The sequence below is a fragment of the Passer montanus genome, unplaced genomic scaffold (genome assembly GCF_014805655.1).
Source record: "Passer montanus isolate IOZ18808 unplaced genomic scaffold, ASM1480565v1 scaffold54, whole genome shotgun sequence".
Classification (NCBI taxonomy): domain Eukaryota; kingdom Metazoa; phylum Chordata; class Aves; order Passeriformes; family Passeridae; genus Passer; species Passer montanus.
Window position 1 is genome coordinate 1,905,016 of NW_024370374.1, and position 12,741 is coordinate 1,917,756.

The 12,741-nt window shown below is 39.2% G+C and overlaps 1 protein-coding gene across 2 annotated transcripts in view; it reads right to left on the minus strand.

Moving 5' to 3' along the window:
* Window positions 1–12,741, minus strand: part of GALNT18 (polypeptide N-acetylgalactosaminyltransferase 18) — a 211,073-nt gene that overhangs the window by 52,265 nt on the left and 146,067 nt on the right. For both annotated transcript variants that reach the window (XM_039725019.1, XM_039725018.1), the window contains exon 8: window positions 3,165–3,350. In XM_039725019.1, the coding sequence (XP_039580953.1) occupies window positions 3,165–3,350 (186 nt within the window). The remainder of the gene's footprint in view (window positions 1–3,164; window positions 3,351–12,741) is intronic.

Genomic DNA, 12,741 nt, shown 5'->3' on the forward strand with positions numbered 1-12,741 from the left:
TTCTACTTTTCATAAGAGCAGATCAAAAAGCATGACTTTCATAAAGGCCCTGTATATACAAATCAATAATTTATCACATCAAAATCACACAGCAGAAATTTTTAGAGACAAATCTAAGTGCAAATCTGTGCCTGCTCTTGACAGGAAGTAAAATGAAACATTTTGCTCCACGCTGTGCTCAACGACTTCTGCCTCAAAGCAAAACACAGGATAAATACATTTTCATAGCGAAATCTTATAATCTATCTCCTTAAACAACAGCCTTTACTGGGCCATGAACACCCCAAAGATTTTGACAAGATTTAAAAAAACCACTGAAAGCACTGAATTTTCTTAGTTACACAAAAAAGGTATCTGTGTAAGTATCTCTATTTCTGAAGTGCTGAAACAACCACTGCATCCCAAAGCACTGAATTAATGATAATCTGGAACAAGTATATTTTATTATGGAAGCATTTTCTAACTTAGGTAAAATTGAATTCCACATTGGCAGAGTGTGCTAAAAAGTAGGAAACAGCAATCTGGCATTCACAGATTAGACATAACAATTTTAAAAATGGTGACTCCCCTTCTCAAGCCCTACATCATCCCTAAAACTTTATGTGGAACTACTCCTTAAGTGGCAATTTTTTTTCTGAATTTTGCAGCAAATGACTAAATAAAGAGGCTGTAGTGTGCTGAAAGACAATCAATGGATCTCGTGAACAAATCCCACTCATGCACCACTCCGGCTGCACTTGCCAGTGTATCTGACACTTGTGTGAAGGAAAGGAGGGTGCCAGCACATAAGCATTCCACTTCAGGCATTAACAAGGCTTCCTGGAATCAAGTGCTAAATTGGTCCACTGCCTCCCAAATCCTTTCTCATGCAACCCTGAAGGCACCAGTTTCCTCAGAGTTCACAGTATAAGAAAGAGCATTAAGGGCCTCAGTAATCACATCCTTTCATGCAGCTGGAGAAGAAAAATAGCTCACACTAGCACACTGGCTTTATCACCACCAACAAGAGAGTGTGTTCCCCAAAGCTGAGAATATGATGGGGAAAAAAAACCCAACAAACAAAGCCAGAAGCACAGGCAGAACACATGGAAAGCACAGTTCCTGATTCTGGGACTTGAAGAATCTTTCCTCTGGGTTTCAAGTGCTTTTCTGAATCTATTTATCCAAGTGTCAATGATGCAGAAGTCACCACGGCAGTGGAGGTCTCCATTTGAAACCCTCGGTTCTTCAGAGAGAAGCCCACAGAGATCCCAAGAGGGTAGTCACGGCACACTGCAAAATGCACCTGACTCCTTTGGATTATTGTTGTTGTTGTTATTATTATTATCACCCAAAGACTAAAACCTTTGGAAATATCTGACTTCTCAGAGATCCAGGAATTCTTCCATGGAAAAAAACAGATTCCATATTTATTCCACTTTGGAATAACCTATTTCATAGAAAGTCCTGACCATTGTAACTAAATACATTTCTATTACCTACACAGTCCATTGCCAGTATTCATTAGCTTCCAGTTAGAGAATTACTCCTGTAATTGTCCAGCTGCAACTTATCGTTGCATTCTTTATGAATTTGATCTCTAATTGCATTCAGATCTCAAATTTGCAACAAATTAAGCAACACCACCATCACCTCTGGATGAACATGATGCAAATCAGTGTGTAGTGCTGTACATCCCCATTAGCAAAAGGAATTTCTAAGTTTTGTGTTAATGTTCTGTTTGCAAGTCAAAAAACTAAAACTTGGATCAATCAAAGAAGATGAACCAATCTTCAAGAAAATAATTAACAATATTAAATAGAAACTGAAATTTAAATCTACCTGAATTTTAAATCACAAATAAAATTCATTTGGAATTGCTTTGACTTAAAATAAGGAACCCTATCCTGTGCAAAAATGTCTTTATTCTTGTATGGACATCTGTGCAACTACTCAAAACAGGGACATGTAGAGGACAGTCTGGATTCTGTGAATATGGGACTTTCAGAAAAGTCCTTTCCTTATAAGGTTAGAGAGGATTTTTTTCATGGTCATAGCAAATTATGTGGCTAATGCTGCAACCTAAAATAGGACAATGACTTCCCCACTTTGCCAAAATTATCTAGTTTTAATCACGAGAGATGGAAGAAGCTACTAAGAGCAGCTGAACCAGCATCAGCTTTCATGTATTTAGCTGATTTTTTGTTTCTAACAAAACATCATTTCAAACATTTCTACAGGAGAAGTACAGCATTTTATTTCTTGACACAGAAATTTCAGCAAAACCAGTTTCTCTGAATTGTTGTCGAATTAGAGAAATTTTATTAAAGAAAAAAACTAATCTGCCCTTTAATTTAAGTCTAGACTATGCTTTTCCCATAATGATGAGAGCTGTAGTCTGAGTTAAACTCCAAACTCAATAGAACCATGCTTCCCAGCTTCTAGGTGGAAACAATCACACAAATTCTAAGTACAGTCCCCTTGCTCTGAGCCCTTTATCTCATAGCTGTTCACAGATTAAATACCATTGACTAAAGAAATGAAGAACAGCTAAAATCAAACTGAACTCTGGTGATGGCCATCTGACATTATCTATTCAATACAATGGACCAAGCAGTACTCATCCATTGAAAACAAATCAGGACAAAGAGTCCAGTGGGGAGTTGCAACAAGAATCTGCAACATGTCATGACACCCACCAAGCTACCCTCACTCTGATGTGAAATGCTTATCAGACACCCCACACTTGCATAAATAAATGTCAACACCCCCTGGCAGATCTCTCCACAAATCTGATGCAATTGTAGTTCTCTGTGATGGTAAAAAGGAGACTAAAATTCAAATGAAGATGTGCAATGTAGATGTGATGTTTTTTTCCCCCTGTATTTCTGCAGCTACTATTTTAAAATATCCATGAAGAGTCATCAGTGAAGAGAATGAACGTGACAAGAAATTAATTTTTAAGGAAACACAAAAAATTATTCTAGAATAAGACACAACTACATATATATGTTTATATGCATTTGTGTATGTATGGGCATATACCTTATGCCTGTCTGTGAGACATAAATGCATAAATACATACAAATAAAATCCTACCAGAAAAAAAATCAAAATTCAGGGTAGTAATCAAAATGAAAAGGATCTAAAGCCCAAACTCGGAAGCACTGGTCTCTGTGACTCACCTCCTGGGGAATGTTCCAGGCCATATAGACATGGCTCTTAAACTCATCCATCCAGACCTCAGCCACCCTCAGAGCATTCCTGCGGACGTGAGCAGTCAGATCCTCCGTGTATGGTTTATGAGCTCTTTCGATGTGGGCAATCCTGGAGCAAGGCAGAACCTCAACGCTTCCTCCACACTGCCACACCTAGAGGGGAAAAATAAAATACATTCTGCTAGTGGCAGCTCCCTACACCACTGCTGGCCTCCAGCAAACACACTGGAATTGGTTTATTTCATTGCTAGAAAGGAGAATAACCACTCAAGACCTCTTGGACTATAAAGAGGTTGTGAGGGGAGGGTTATTGCAGCTGCAGCTCTCTCCATAGAGAGCAGCAGACACAACTTTCCCAGGCATGTTCCTGGGGAAGGCTGTGAGAAGATCAGAGAAAAGAATGAGAAACAATTCTTATCTTCACTTGCTGTACCTGTTGTCGTGCACATGTGGAATGTGTTACAGAGATTTGTTTACCAAAGGGTGATTTCTTGATTGGCCACTGGTGATGGTGTTTGGATTGACTGACCAACTGGATCCGTCTGTATCCAACTGTCTGTAAGGGTGATCAGCTTCTTAATAAGTATAGTATAGTAATAGTAATATAAAGAGATTGATCAGCCTTCTGGAATCATGGAGTCAATGCTAATTATTATCCAGCTGGAGCCCTGCAACAACAGATTATTACCTTGCCTTACCATAAATCATTATTGCTACTTCACCTTACTACAGAGTTTCTATATTACCAGTGGCCTCTCATCGCACTCTGCCTGGATCAATTCAGTTGTTTTCAAGATTATTAATAAAATTATTTACAGGGCATTCAAAACAGTAACACCTGGTTCAAGTTTTAACCCTTGCAAAACTTTTCTCCGAGGTTCTGAACAGTCTATACCAGACCATACATACACTACCCACAATCTCAAACTAGACAGCTTGTCATAAAAGGGAAACTAAGCCAAGCAGCTTTTTAAGACCGCTGAGGTTTCAGGTTCCATGAAGATGAGGAATATAAATGCACCTTATGCTTTACTTTAAACATGGTTGAGAAAGGACCAGGTCTATTCTTTTTGAGAAGGAGAGATGAAGACCGAGACTGCCTAATGAAAATGTTGTGTGAAAAATTTCATCAGAAACTATATATAGCTTCTTTATATAGGTTACTCTACCTGCTCAATTAGATTTTAGTTCTGCCCACTACCACAACTGAGCTAAAGTACACAGTATTAATCATAATTACTGCTTTCATTTCTGATTTACTCTTTCTGCTTTCAAAAAAAGAGAAAACCACTTTGGCAAATTTAAGAGTCAGTGAAGTACACACGTTATTTTACATAGCATCTCTTTTCCTGTGTATCTTGTATCATGTAAGCTTCCTAACAAGATCAAGGCAGCCCATTCATAATGGTTGAGTAGATGCTGCTCAGGTGAAAGACCAGATGTACCCAAACTGTTTGATTCTGCTGAGCAAGTACCTGGGTATCCCAGAGGCAGGTGTACTCACTGAGAAGTGACAGTTTGCCTCATGATACTGCCAGCAGAGACTCCTGAGGCTTGGTACCTCATACTAAGAGAACAAAAAATGAGAGCAAGGGTGCTTCTTTCTTGTACACTCATCCAGAAGGTCATATTCTGGTGTCTCTCCTGGTGGCCAGGGATGTGGGCTGGAAGAACATCCTGTTCTGGAGCTGATCTCAGGCCCCTCAGATCTGTCCACCCTGTAGGCATACGCTCTACTAAGGAGGCACTTTGTTCAGTCATTCATTTTATATATTTAGACATCTGGCTTGAATACAGCATTTAGGCATTTGGCAGCTCCTGAGACCAGAAAATGTGGCACGAATTCAGAATGTTTACAAAGCGTTTTTCTGAACTGGTGCCTAATTGCATTCAGCATATGCTGGGAGAAGAGATAGAGCCCTGGTTTGCAGAGATCTGTGGGAAGGGAGCTAACCCATGAACCTGCTGTACCATCAAAAAGGGAGCTGAAAAGACATCAGCACATCTCTGTCTCCAGAACCTGGAAGACCATTAGAGTAAATAAACAATCATTATCAAAATCAGGGCAAAACTGAGACAGTCATAAATATTTAAAAAATAAATGTGCAACTGATGTGGCACAAAAGTAAATAATCCAGAAACAAAATGTGTGTCCTGTCTTTCTAAATATCATATTAAGTGGGCAATCCAGTTTAATGATCTAACAAAATAATAGTCTGTCAGACATTTAATTACAAATGGTCCAGCTACATCTCCTAATAGAGCTTAAATGCAAAGTACCACCAGGCTGTGCTCACACAACGCCTCCTTTCAGTCCAAATAATTTCTCAGTACAGCATGGACATCCAGCTATAAATTGTTTCAGAGTTACTCACTGTACACTGCCTAAATCAGTATCATAAAAGACAAGGAAGATGTAGAGATGGTCATAACTTAGCCCAGGACAGGGCAATTCACAATACACATGCACTGTGTGCTCTGCCCAGCCTCTGCTCATTCCAACCAGGGATGACCTTGAGCCAAGGCCAGCAAGTGATCACCAAATCTTTTGTGGGATTTTCAGAGCTAGGTCTCAATGCTGTCTTGAAAACAAGTTGAGCCCAAAAGTGCTTAGTCTATAATAAGCTGAACTTCCCAGGAAATTTCTAGGAACTGAAATTTGGAAGAGCAGGGTCACATATAATTTCAACATTGATTCAGTTATGATTTGACTTAAAATGAAGTGAGATGCTTTCAAAAAACAACCTGAGAGGACGAAGTCCTTAACAGAATTTACAAATAAAAATTACCCACTATCTGAATAAACACCAGTTAATCAATTCCAGTGGCCATTGCTTTCTCCCAGACACTGTCAGTCTTTGTTCTATTTTCAAAGACTAGTTAATTTCTTTCAACTAATTAGCTATCAATACAGAACTGCTAAGTTGCATTAAACAGTTTCAAAACCATATTATTTCCAAGCAAAAATTTCCTAAAATGCACAAAAAGTAGCGAGAGCACTCAACAAGGAGCATGACCTTAGATACAGGCTATGAAACCTTGCTGAGTGGAAGCAGAGGCAATGCTTTAAAAAGGCAGGATGCACAATCCTGACATGCTCAGCTGGTCACATATGGGACGAGCCAATGTCCCTTCTCCCTCCCAGTGTTCTTTGGCAGTGGGATTACAGTCCGGCAAGAAATCTCTTTTTTATCCAAATGTTTCATTGCATTTAGGGAGTGGTAAGTGGTTGAAAAAACCAAACAGAAATGTAGGTAGCAGGCATCAAAGTAGGACTTTAAAATAACATGATGCTCTCCTGAAATCTGATGGAAGTCAGGAACCCCAGCTCCCTAAAATATGCAAAATCTCCAGTCAAGGAATGAAAGAGATTTTCATCAACATTAATCCCTGGTGCCCTAACCATTGTGTTGGAGCTATTGTGGATAGCTGGATGGTTGTTCAAGATAAAAACCTTGATATGGTATAAATCTCACATCAGAACTGCACATGAAAGACTAATTACCCTGACCAATACCATTCAGTCAGATACAATTTTTATGGTTTTTTAAAATTAATATTTTAATACTAAGAAATACATTTTATCAAAGACTCCACCTAGAGGGAAGCTGAGAAGCCTTTTAGACTGGCCTGTTCTTCATCTAATAAAATTCCTGTAGACAAGAAGGAATAGCAACTGAGGGGTTAGTTCCTCGCAGCTTCACACATTTCCCCTGTGGACTTTGCAGCTATTTTTTGCTGTCATTAGCAATCTTTCTTTAGGCTTTATCCTCACTGAATAGCACTCTTCTAGTTTTCCTGGACTGCTATTTTATTTGATAGCTATAAACATATACAAAAGTTAAAAATCAGTAGAGCTTTTTCAAATTATCACCCATGGCTTTAGCAAGATAAAAGCTTCAAAGACTTTTTCAAACCACATGGAATGGTTTGAAGTAAAATGCTGTATCTCTGAGCATACTGTGACTGCAATCAGTAATACTTAATGACTAACCTACTTGTACAAATTGCAAGGAAAACACTTGATTAATTTCCTAAACCATGGTTAAAAGGAAATTCAGCAACTTCTCCTGTTGTCCATGAAGATAATTTACCTGTAACAGGCAAACAGTGGAAATTACCAATAATAATCTCAATATTCTGCCAAATCTTGAAATATACACATGCAGTTGTAAAAAATAACATGTGCTTTCATCACTGTGACACAATAAATAGTAATTCACACATCATGCTGTAAAAGCATCAATTGCAAAACTGTACCAACAGGCCTCAGACTTTGCCTTAGAAAGTTTTGAAATGTGATCAATGTATCTTTGGGAGTACTGTCCATGATTGCTGGAGTCTCAGATAGGCAAAAGGTTTGCATTACTCTGGAGGAATTTCCTGAGGTTCTGGTCCTGCTGGTTTACATTGCAAAAACAGTATTTCAAGAAAAGAACACAGCAAGTGGAGCTTCCCTTCCAAAGAGCCCTGAGCCCACTTCAGTGCGTTTTCAATGTTCCCTTCCAAGGCAGCCTGAGAAAGGGCTCTTTATTCTTGAATTTCCTGAGGAGGTTCATATATTTGGTACAGCCCCAAGAAGGGCTTAGACAGATCTCTCTTCTTGAAAGAGTTGCTTGTTCCTTCATCACTACCCAAAGGTAGTAAAATTCCATAAAAAAATTCTAAGTCCAAAGAAACAGTAGCAGTGCCAAGGCGGACACTTACAGAGCTGAAAGACAAAAATCACCATACCCCATGACCTAAACTAAGCAAATCAAAGGAGAGATGACAGGTACATTAAATGAGTACAGAGAATCTATTGGAGTCAGGGTGAGGGGGAATGGAGGGAAAACTCCCTTTTAAATCTTCAGTTGTTGCGGCTTGTGAGCAATCTGTCCAAGCTCTAAGCACTTCACGCTGTTAATTTACTGAATGTTTATTGGCACATCGTTATAATTATGGCCCTAAATCTGTGAGAATTTATGTTTACCGAGGTTAAAGTAGCACCTCAGAGTAAATAGAAAACAGGTGCTCCACACTGGGAGAGCCAGGAGAGCAACTTAAAACCACGGAGAGGACACGGGTGGTGGCACAACAGCTCAGCTGTGACTCCCCCTCTGCTGCAGGGGTACAGGACCTGAGCATGGGGCAGCCCAGGGGGGTGGCACAAGGGAGGCAGCTACAGGAGCAGGAAAACACCGAGGAGCTTCTTAGAGCAATTTGTGAAGTCCTGAAACCCCTGTCACCCCTCACTCACTCCCACCAGTCATCCCACAGCGCTCGCAGAGCCATGTGTCACTCACACTTCACTACAAATACCCAAATCAATCTGGTTACAAGTGCTTTTAAACAAATTCTACTCACATCTGGAAAACCTCTTTGACTACATTGTTTAGTAAATCCTCTCCAATTTCATTTAAATGTATTTGAATTTGCATGTTTAATCAAAACAATTCCAACTCTGAAGCCGATCCCTTTCTCGAGTATTTAATTTGTTCTTCATTATAAAATGATATAACACTTCTTCATTAGAAGTTTCTTTTTATCTCTTTAATCACTGAGTGTTCTTTTTATGTTATAGAACCTTAATCTAATAAAAAAATAAACCCTACAAGTCATAGAGCAGTTTATTAGCATGTACTGCACTCATTAAATTTACACAGAGCATGCAGTTTCACCAAGAGCTGATGTGACCTTGTTTGATACCATCACCTCATTTGGACTGCAAACAAAAACCTTTTAATTATTAAGTGATTTCTCAAAAAGCTGAAGTAATTTCTAGCTTCTGTGAGGGTTGCAAATTACAAAATTAGAAGTACTCATTAAAGATGCCCTGAAGTTAAAAAAAACAGTCAGAGTAAATTAATTACTACTGTGGATACAAAGTAATTAGTTTCCACTATTTTTGAAATATATTTTTGGGAACAATTTATTGTAAAAACTACTTGTGAATCTTGTCAGCCTTTGTCATTACCATTAATTGTTTACTGATAATCAGTAATGAGCTTGATGTTTTCCAGACAATTATGAATAAGCTACTTTCCTTCAATACCATAGTAATTTTGAATCTCCATTTTTATTTTGGTATCTTGACAGGTGACTGCAGAAAGGACAGAGAGAGCTGTCAGACACAAAGATCACTGAAATCATTGCTCATATTTCTAGTTGCTATCAGTGGGTTTTCAATCACACCCTGGAAGATTTTGGATTGTTGTGCACATTTGTTGGGTATCTGTCTCTGCAGAGCTAGAAACTACACCCACTGGATGAAATATGTTAATATTTATTTAGGTACTACCTTCACTGAATTCGAATTACCTTCACTAAGGTAATCCTGTCATACTTTCAGGTAAACCTATTTATTTGTATGGAAGAACAGCCTTTTTTCCATAACCAAGTTGATATTTTAATGTGAAACTGTTAGTAACCTCCAAAAACACACCCCTACAATCTAAAAGGCTTTTTAAAAGGAAAATAAAAGACTTTAACATAACTAGAGCTGCTCTTCATTTTTAAAATGTAAATTATCCCTGAAATCTAACTTTTGAAGTCATCATTAATTGCCTCACAGGCCTCATTTTACATTAATTGTGCCTTCATAAAACACTCTCATTGAAAACCTAATACATGTAAAGATTCTTCCCAAATTAAATTGTCATTACTTTTCTTCCTCTTTTAGCTAATTGCTTCATTATGTACTTTTTAAATTGTTTTGTTCTGCAGGGATTAATTTTGCATGTATCTTCATGAACTATGAAACTTTTACAGTGTACTATTAAACTATGCATGGTGTGCTGCTGAACTGCAGGAACCATTCTCCACCTGTGTCACTTGGAGGTAGCACATGTCAAGGGTCACTGAAGGCTTATGGCTTCATTCAGCTTTCTTCCAAGCATGTCTATCTCATTGCCAGGTACAATAAATAATCCACACATCAATCACTACATTGCCAAGTTTAAGTTAAGAACAGGAAGTAAAAGAAATCACTTTTTTGTCTTAAAAAGTACAAAAGTAGGAGACTGAAAAACAGGACCACCAGTGGTTTAGTATTCATGGAGCAATGTACTGTGCTGACCATCTTTTATGGCTTTATCTTTCTCTCCATTACCATAAGCTACACTTAGCTTGATCAGTCTTGTTAATCCTGCACTGTGCCTAAAGACCTTGTCATAAAATACAACATGCTGGGTTGGGAGGGACCCACAAAGATCATCAAAGTTCAGTTCCTGGCCCTGTACAGGACACCACAAGAATCACACTGTGTGTCTGAGAACATTGTTCAAACACTTCCTCAACTCTGTCAGGCTTGGTGCTGTGACCACTTCCCTGGGCAGCCTGTTCCAGTGCCCAGCCACCTCTGTGAAGAATCTTTTCCTAATATCCAACCTAAGCCTCCCCTGACTCAGCTTCAGGCCATTCCCTTGGGTTCTGGTCATCACAGAGAAGAGGTCAGGCCTGCTCTTCCTCTTCCCCTCATGAGGACATTGTAACTCAGTGAGCCTCAGTCTCCCCCCAGGCTGAACAGAACAAGTGCCCTCAGTCCCCCCTCACACAGCTTCCTCTCCAGACCCTTCATCATCTTCACTGCCCTTCTTTGGACTGCCTGACAGTTTAATTTCTCTTTTAGTAGCAGTAACATCCAAAACTGCCCCAGCACTCGAGGTGAGGCCACTCCAGCTCAGAGCAGAGCGGGACAATACCTCCCTTGCCCGGCTGGCAGTGATGTGCCTGATGACCCCAGGGCTGCAGGGCACTGCTGGCCCATATTCAGCTTGCCATCCACCAGCACCCCCAGGTCCCTTTCCACAGCACTGTAGCCCAAATTCTATCAGCATTGTTAAAGCCTGAGGCAAGAGCTCCTGAAGAATTCCCTGTTCAACCAAGTCTTTTGCCTCACTCGCTTGACTTACAACATAAGGTGCTGTCACACACATAAAGGTATCTGGCCTTCACACCTGTGGCCTGAACACGCTGGATCCATCCTGGTGAACCCATCTCAGTCATCTACTCACTTCTGTGCCACCACAACAACCCCTTGCTCTCCCTCACTGGTCTTCCTCTAATCTTTGTTAGATTACTAAATCAGTCTTGCAATATTAAAATCACTCAATGAAATTAAATTCTAGAGGAAAGCCACCAGTATAGAATCGTCCCAGCTTAGGCCATAAAGACTTGGAAGAAGGTACAATGGCAATGAAGGTACAATGGCAATGACACTATGCCATGACTTGAAAGTGCAGAAGGGCATTAAACATGAGGCTAATAATGCACTAATTAACTTGCATCTCACCTGACTCCATTGATTTGTAAGCGTATACTAAATTAAACTGTTTTACTATTTCCCATACCACTATAAATAACAATTTCCTCTCATAAAACATCAATATATCTATATTACTTCCCAGTTGGTAATGTGCAACTACACATGCACAGTTGGTGAAAAAACATTTGTGAGAAATTTCCAAGTGCCTCCTCATCCTTCCTTGTAGGGTATAGTGATGTTCTGTGTTAGCTGCTGCTGTAATACTTTTCTTTCCTGTGGGAGCAGCTAATAAAATGTTCTCTCCCCAGAAATAGCAAAACCAAAAAACTGATTCAATGGTAAGGTATAATTACACATGCTGTAGCTGCAGATTACCTGCTGAGGCATTCATGAGAAGAACAGAGGGAAAAACAATTATTCCAATGTAGGAGTGACTGAAATCAGAACAAGCCAAAAAAAGACAGTAATGTCATGACTGGCAGAATTTGGAGGCATGACAATTACTTATTTTATTCTCAATAGAGCCTTTCTTTTTTAACCTGTTGGAATTACAGTCCTGTAAATAGAGAATTTTAGTCTGTGTCATCTTGGGATTCAAACTGTTGACACAGTGAGGTACTTTTCTAAACAAAAATAACCTCAGGAATAATCCTGTGCACACTGATAAGCCACTGCTGGTTACACAGGGTGTTAGGCAAGTGCTAACGCCATACTTGCACTGCTAATGAATTATTTTTGTCTTGGTGAAAGTGTGAACTATGAAAAGCATTGGCTGCATCTTGTAAGAAGTAACATTTGGTCAATCTTTACAAATTTTTTCTTTCAGACTACAATCTAGAAATAGTCTCCTCTTAATTCACAAAATGGATAAAAAGCAGAATAAACTTCTATTTAAAGCTTTACTGCAAATTTAAAGAGAAATCATTATATGAAAAAACAGTATTTAAAAGTTATCTCAGAGTAACAACTAAGGATATTTCTATTTTTGGACCTCTCTGCCTTTACACATCACCAGCCTTGTACTGTTGAGCAGCACTTGTGATCACATACTAAGGATATTTTCTGTAGAGCAAATCATTCCCTAGTGGCAAAGGATATTGGCCTTCTTACCGAAAACAAGCTCAAAACATGGCTTTAAGACTACAACAAGTGATGATAGCTGCAAGTGCAAGAATGGGAAATGTCTTGATTAATTTTCCTGAGGCATACTTGGGGAAGATCTACATTGCTCAGTGGAATGCCATGAAGGGAGGCCCAGCAGCAAGGACAGAAAGGGACACCAGGCACACATGACACATC